The sequence below is a fragment of the Zingiber officinale genome, chromosome 2B (assembly GCF_018446385.1).
Source record: "Zingiber officinale cultivar Zhangliang chromosome 2B, Zo_v1.1, whole genome shotgun sequence".
In the NCBI taxonomy this organism is placed as follows: domain Eukaryota; kingdom Viridiplantae; phylum Streptophyta; class Magnoliopsida; order Zingiberales; family Zingiberaceae; genus Zingiber; species Zingiber officinale.
The window spans coordinates 58584160-58591856 of NC_055989.1; the positions used below are offsets into that span (position 1 = coordinate 58584160).

At 39.5% G+C, this 7697-nt stretch overlaps 1 protein-coding gene across 1 annotated transcript; it reads left to right on the top strand.

Moving 5' to 3' along the window:
• The first annotated feature begins 1179 nt into the window (after nucleotides 1-1179).
• LOC122045669 (B-box zinc finger protein 22-like) lies at nucleotides 1180-6973 on the top strand. Its single transcript, XM_042605991.1, has 3 exons — nucleotides 1180-1809; nucleotides 5552-5980; nucleotides 6092-6973. The coding sequence occupies exons 1-3, from the start codon at nucleotides 1600-1602 to the stop codon at nucleotides 6386-6388; spliced, it is 936 nt and encodes a 311-aa protein (XP_042461925.1). The 5' UTR covers nucleotides 1180-1599; the 3' UTR covers nucleotides 6389-6973.
• The last annotated feature ends 724 nt before the right edge of the window (nucleotides 6974-7697 follow it).

A 7697-nucleotide genomic window follows, 5' to 3' on the forward strand; every position in this document is an offset into this window, starting at 1 on the left:
GACCGTGCGAGATCCGCACGACCAACTTCCTCTTCCCTTTGGGTTGAGTGGCACGGTCGTGTAAGATCCCCACGGCCGTGTCTTCCTTCAACTCGGGTCTGCATTGCACGATCGTATGAGGTTCACACGGCCGTATGCTTCTTGGCTACTGGTCGTGAGGCACGACCGTGCGAGGTTGCACGGTCATGTGCTGCTCTCTCTCCGGAATGGCCACACGACTGTGCAGGGTTGCACGGCCGGTGTCAAGTGACTCCCTGCTTTGCTCTAATGCGTCGATAATCGCTGTTTTCGCTCCAAAAGTTATCCCTGTCAACATAAAACCAAACAAAGAGCAGATCTCGGACAAAAGAATAATTAATACAGAATAAAACAATAGGAGAGATGCTGGTGTAAAGAATATATGCAAATTAGGCAATTGAATGTACGTTAAAACATGCATAAATGATCATAATATATACGCACATCAATTGCTATCTTACTTCTTTGACTCATTCTTAGTTGGCCTTCTTTATCACCGCATCAGCATGATTCTACAAAAACTATTCTAGGTCATTTGTCATAAATACTTTTTAATTTATTCTAGCGATTGATAAATTTTTTTCATAAAATAAATTGATAATACTCGATATTATTCAACCTAATTAATATTTTTTTATTACAAGAGGCTGTCTACTCCGGTTAAGACCATGCCTGGTCTAATCCATGTCATACCGTACAAGTGCAACAAAATCCTGATCAATTATCCGACAAAATATCTCTTATCAATCTCCTCAAACTGGGCCGTCAAATCCAGCTCCATCCAAGCAAATCTCCTGTAAAATATCTGATCGATCGACTCCACGCTGAAAACTAACAACAAAAGAAAGAAAATAATGAGACACGAGTCGCCTTCAATCGGTTTCTTATCGCATTAAACTCTCCCCGCAAGATTCAGCTTCCGTGGCCCGTGGCACAAATTCTAAAAGAATCTAACACGTACTTTAAGCTCAATCTAATAGCTTTATTAACATGAGGCCAGATTCCATTCCACGCAGATGGGGCAGCCTCCAGACCTTTCGCTGAGACAAAAGATTTAGCTCCCGACAATCTCAGCCGCCCAACCGTGGACGGTGGTCATCGGTCGTCCGATCGTGGACGGTGGTCATCGGTCGTCCACGCAGGCGCCGCCTTCCCGTTCGGAACCGTGTGGCACGAGATTCTCTCTCTACGTTGCACGAGATTCTCTATCTACGTCGCTGTCGGATCCAACCCGCCAGCCATGTCGACCGCCGTGGGTCGGCCTGGAAGTCGGTAGCTTCTCGACCTTATCGCCTTCTCTACCAATGGGAATTCGCAGAGCACGATAAGGATTTCTGTGTCGAGGGACAACGGAACGTTTCCCCTGGCAGATATTTGTAGCGGCCGAGGTTGAGCGGGAGCGACGCGACGCGACGGCTTCTGTAGAAATCCCTAAATTGAAGAATTTTTTTCGAGAAATTATAAAGTCATTGAGTTCTTGATGCCCTTTTCTTCGCCGTCGACGATCTTTGCTCGTCTTTCTTGTCCGAAATCTCTCGAGGGATAGCGAAGGTTCGGTGGATTGATCGGGGGAGGGGAGGGATGAAGATCCAGTGTAATGCGTGCGGGGCGGTGGAGGCGGCGGTGCTCTGCTGCGCGGATGAGGCGGCGCTCTGCTGGGCCTGCGATGAGAGGGTGCACGCGGCCAACAAGCTCGCGGGCAAGCACCAGAGGGTGCCGCTGCTCTCCGATGGGGCCGGCGGAGGCGGCGCCTCTTCCTCCCGCGGCGTTCCCAAGTGCGACATCTGCCAGGTACCCTACCTTATGCTGATTTATAGATATTTCTGTATATCGGGCCATTCTTGCGCTTGGTTGGTATGTAGCCCGAGCCTTTTAGGTTAAACTACTGGAGCTAAATTCCCACTTTTCTGCTTAAAATTTTGCAAGTGTCCAGTTGGACTTCAAAGGCGATACTTCATAAGTGTTCCACTCGTCTTAGCCTGCTCCACTACTGCACATGCTTAAGTCACCTCATCCATGTTCTTGACTCCACCTCAGTCGAGCATCGTATACAACTAATTCGATTGATGATGCTACTCATTCGTGGAGGAATATCCCCTAGATCTATCCTATTTAATTGATGTTATGTTCAAAAGAAATTTACATATCTGCATAATAGTATGATATTGTCCATTTTAGGTCTAAATCCTCGTAGTTTTATTTTTGGACTCTATCCAAAAGATCTCATATCAATGGAGATATCTTCATCCCTTTTAAATCTATGATTTTTTCCATGATTTTTCAATTTGGGACTTTGATTGTACTCTTTTAATATGGGACTTTGATTGTATTCTCAACAATCCTTCTCTGAAATGAAGGACCACCATTATTCTCATGGTCCGGGGCTTCCCGTAAGTATCCAGTCACTCTTGACTTGCTCGGGGTCTCTCTGCAAGCATCTGGTCACTCTTGACCTGCTACAGGCCTCTCCGCAAGCATCCAGTCACTCTTGTCTTGTTACGGGCCTCTACGCAAGCATCCAGTCATTCTTTATCTGCTCTGACGCCTCCTTTCAAATATCCGTATCTAGTCACTTGTAACCTGCTACGGGCCTCGACACAAGCATCCGGTCACTCTTGCCTGTTTCGAGCCTCTTGCAAACATCCTTATCCAGTTACTCTTGACCTTCTTCGACCTCCCCACAAGCATTCAGTCACTTTTGACCTGCTCCGGACCTCTATGTAAGCATCCAGTTATTTTTGACCTGTTCCGGGTCTCCCTCAAGCATCGGGTCACTCTTGACCTACTCTGGGCTTCTCCTCAATTTCATTCAAGGCTACCCCATTGGTATCCGGTCTGGACCATGATACTATTTATTATGTCCAAAAGGTATTCATATATCTCTACAATTATATGATATTGTCCACTTTAGGTCTAAATTCTCATGGTTTTATTTTTGGGCTCTACCTAAAATGTCTTATACCAATGGAGATATCTTCATCCTTTTAAACCCATGATTTTTTTCCATATCTTTTCAATGTGGAACTTTGATTGTATTCCCAATAATTGACAAATATGCAAGTGCTCATTTTGTGTCTTGGGATGCATTATGCCACCTGAACCTTCTACATATAACAACAACCAATCTTTTAATTAAGGGAGATCGGCTATATAGATCCTCCTATGTCATTGGACTCGATGCTTTATTATATCTTCATTTATTATTTAACTTAATATTATCCTATACATGAACATTCTACATGCTCTATTAATATCATTTATCCTTGGGATGTATTGTGATGAGACATGTGTTTCTATTATCTTGCTATCATGTGAATTTACTTACCACGAGCCCCTCAAAACAATGTAGGCTTCTTGGTGACCTTGCTATCATATGAATATGCCTATTATGAGCCACTTGCAGAACTTTAGTTGCCTTATGCTATCCAGACCAACTTAATCAGCTTAGAGGAAAAAGTGTCATTTGTTTACATATGTGTCGTGAATCCTCTTATGTCATTGGGATCAATCCCCTACTATATCTTTATCTATATTTAGATGAATTTTATTCTATACATGAAAATTTTACATGCTCTATTAATATCATTTATCCTTGGGATGTATTGTGATGAGACATGTCGTTCTATAATCTTGCTATCATGTGGATTTGCTTACCACAAGTCACTCAAAACAATGTACGCTTCTTTTTAACCTTGCTATCATGTGAATATGCCTATTATGAGCCACTTGCAGAACTCTAGTTGCCTTATGCTATCCCGTTGAACTTAATCAACATAGAGGAAAAAGCGCCATTTGTTTCTAGATGTGTTGTGCTTCTCTAGGTAAATTGAGAGTGGTTCACTGATACCCTTGACGGCTTGACCTCTATTAGGGGTTCACTCACTTGGATGGAAGATATATGAGAGTGGAGGTAAAATGATAACATAAACGATGGAGCTTCAAATATGTAACTTTATGAGTCTTTCCTTCGTCTCCCTTATATCAACGATCTAATCAGATCATAACTTCAAAGTTATTCTCCAAAATTTAAGGATCTTCCTTCATTGAAAGTATGGAACATTCCTCATGTATCACACAAGCTTAATGCAAATACTCGGTTGTAAAAGTAGGCTGGAAAAGGTACATTCTTTTCCTATAGGATGACAATCGAGACATCTTCAACCTCATCTATGTGCACACTAGCATGAGTCTTAACCCTTATTAGTTGCTTTGCTTCATGTACAAATATTTTTTTAATTAAGGATATATTAAGGTGATCAATCATACATGTTTAATGATATCTTTAAGTTTTTACATTGATTGGTTAAATTTATTAACTTAATGTATCCTGAGATAGATAGTAATTTTTTATCCTTACATTTGTTTTCTCAAAAAAAAAAATATAGATCAAGTATTTAACTACGGACCACATATGAACTGTGTTGTTTCACCCACATATTGCCTGTATATATATTTTAAAATTATAATTTTATCATGATGCCAAATAAAATGGATTCCCTTGGAATCATTATATTGTCTACAGAAGGTGCCAACTACGGCAATTGATAAGGGTGTTTTGAAGTTGTTGTCAAGGTCTTTATTCAAGGCCTGTGTTATGCTCAAAAGCTTCCAGTATATATCTTTCTAAAATGATCTATTTATTACACATATTACTCGGAATCATTTAGAGAATCTTCAATCAATTAAGGTTTTTTTAGTGATCCTTAAAAGAGAATCCTGAGATAAGTTGTATAGAAATGAAGTGTAAGGTTGAGTTTTATGTAATATTGAACCTTAATTCTATGTTGCTTTTCTCTTTTGAAGTCTGAAAGATGGAGAAATTCATATTAGATGCAGTGATTAGATGATGTGAAGCAGTGGGAACTCAAATTGATTACATGATGCATTATAAAAAAAACACACCATAATAAGAACTCCAACTCTTCTAGAGGAAAATATTAGTAACTAAAAGATGAATATTACATAAGATTCTAATTCCTTCTACATGTCTCAAACTCAAAAGAAGATAAATTTGTTTTTAGAAGGCCTAACTTATCTCTAAAAATTATAATAAACTTTGAAATGGGTCAAATTTATCTCTAAAAAATATAATAAACTTTTAGTAACTCTTAAAAAATTAAAAACATAGTCTTTTAAAAACTTCAAATTTCTATTGATGATCAATTTTCTAATTGTGTTACTATGGAGAGTCGTAATATCTAGAGTTGAAATTGGCAAGTCCCGATTCTCCCTTAAATGCATTCCATATTTCCATTAGCAAGAAACATAGGAATATTTTTAGGGGAGTGGAAAAAATAATGGGCATCATTTAGTTTTAAAGTTTTGGGTACCAAGTGATTTAGATCTGGAGTACTTTTTGTCATACGGAGAATATTAACCTTATCATTCCCACTTTGCCTGAACAGAAAATTGTTTAACGTCGAATGTATGTCAATGTGTTTAGTTATTGCTTTCTTTATATGTTCTCTCTCTGTATTCATTCTTGTTTCTCTTTGAACCTTGAACACGTATTACTAAATTTATGTCTTTCCAGGAAGCTTCTGGTTACTTCTTTTGTTTAGAAGATCGAGCCTTGCTTTGCAGGAAATGTGATGTTGCCGTGCACACTGTAAACCCATATGTTTCTGCTCACCAGAGATTCTTACTAACAGGGGTGCGAGTAGGCCTCAACCCCACTGAACCAGCTGCTGCTACTCTTGCTGGCTCACAATTGCATGTTTCAGGACAACCTGTAGAGCAACAATCCAAACAACTGGCCAGTAGTAGTAAGCCCATGTCGTCCCTTGACACTAATGGAGTCGTATCCAGGCAAATGCATGAGGATGAAGGTTTAGTGGTAGCTAAAGCCCCAATCTCTGGATTTACCATGCCTGGGAGCATATTGGATTGGCCTTTAGATGAGTTCTTTGGCTTCTCTGAATTTAACCAAACTTTTGGTTTCACTGAGCAAAATTCTTCGAAGGTAGGCCCTGCAAAGAGGCATAAAGAATAGTGTTTCAGATCTCATTTTTGTACTCTAGGAGATCGGCATTTTCATTTTCTTATGTGCTGATGAACATTGCTTGTTTGACAGGCTGACAGTGGAAAGATAGGAAGCTCTGAAGGGTCATCACTTCATCGCACCACTGATGATGATGTGGACGCTGGTGAATGTTTGGGCCAGCTGGTACCTGAGATCCCTTTAAGAGTTCCTGAAATTCCTTCCCCGCCAACCGCATCAGGTCTCAGCTGGCAAAGTATCCCACATTATTCAGTATCTGATGCCGTTTTTGTTCCCGACTTATGCACTTCCCATGATCCTACCTATTTCACTCAAATGCCTGCTAAGAGGCATCGGATAATGAGGCACAGAGGTAATTCAGAAGTTTGAAACTAGCTTGATGATGTAAAAGGCACGTTGATGAAGTTATATAATTCAGATCTGTGTTTATTTGATGTTCTACACTGGCTATGTCGTCGACTTCATTAGTCATGTTTTCTCAGCTTGCTCATCTATGTTTCTGGTCCAGAATTCAATATATATTTGAAAATGAAGTTGCTGAAGAGCATTAGGCCGCTCTATCTCTGGTTTTGATTGTGGACAGCTTCATTGGATTGCCCGTGCCTGTGCTAGAGGCTCGAGGATATGCTATGCCTGGAAAAAAGCATCCACTGCTGGAAGTGAATTTGGAGATGTGTTTGCCTGAGTTATACAGGAGACAGGAGTCCACAAATATGTCGATCAGTAACCAATTTTTACCCTCTCATACCTATGTTACATTTGAAAGCCAAATTAAGGCAAGTATTTTAGTATGCTGTTCCTGTAACAACCACCACTAGCATTCTATTGACTAGAGGGTTGGTTCAGTCAGTTGAAGCATTACAGTTTAACTGAAGAGTCTGATTAAGTGCAAAGGTTTAACGAATATAATGCTTTTGTTTAAGAAACATTCAACTGGAGGTTCCTTCCAGGCTATTGGAGGTTCCACAATTATATTTGCTTGAGCAGAAGACTTAAAGGGTTATGCTACTGAAGTAGATTGGCCAAATTGGAGCAATTGGAGTTCTTTTTATATAAACTCATGGAGAGCTTTGAACTAATATGGTTCTACGAAGATATTCTTGATACTTCTCTAATTAAGTGCTTACATTGCTCAAAGTTTTATGAGTGTGTAAATAAGGTCAAGACTTCAACTCGAGCTTTTCACATTCCTTTTTCTTCTGAAACTCAGATGAGTCATATGATTAAGAAAAGAGTCTCTAAATTATGTTAAATCATTGTGCTATAGTACATTGTTGGTTTATTTCTTATTTTTATTATGTATATTTTTGACAAGAACAAGCAAATGTGCACATTTGAACGGCTGCCTCAAATGCCAGACTCCAGTCATCACATTCAATCCCCTACCTCAAACAATGAAAAACCTTCTACTTCTACCTTTTACACTCATCTCTAATACCAAAACTTGCCTTTGTTTTTATCTTCTTGCTCATATTAACCTTTTGTTTAAGTGAGCGAGTATATCGAATACGTAAAAGATAATGCAACACAAAAGAAAAAAACCTATTGTCGCAACAAGTTTAATTGATTTATTATGCATAAGTTTAACAATAAAGTTCTCCACTGAACTCATTAGGAGTGTGAGCATTAGAATTTTAATCACAGACGGATACGGTGCATAAGAGTAGATCCCGATCAT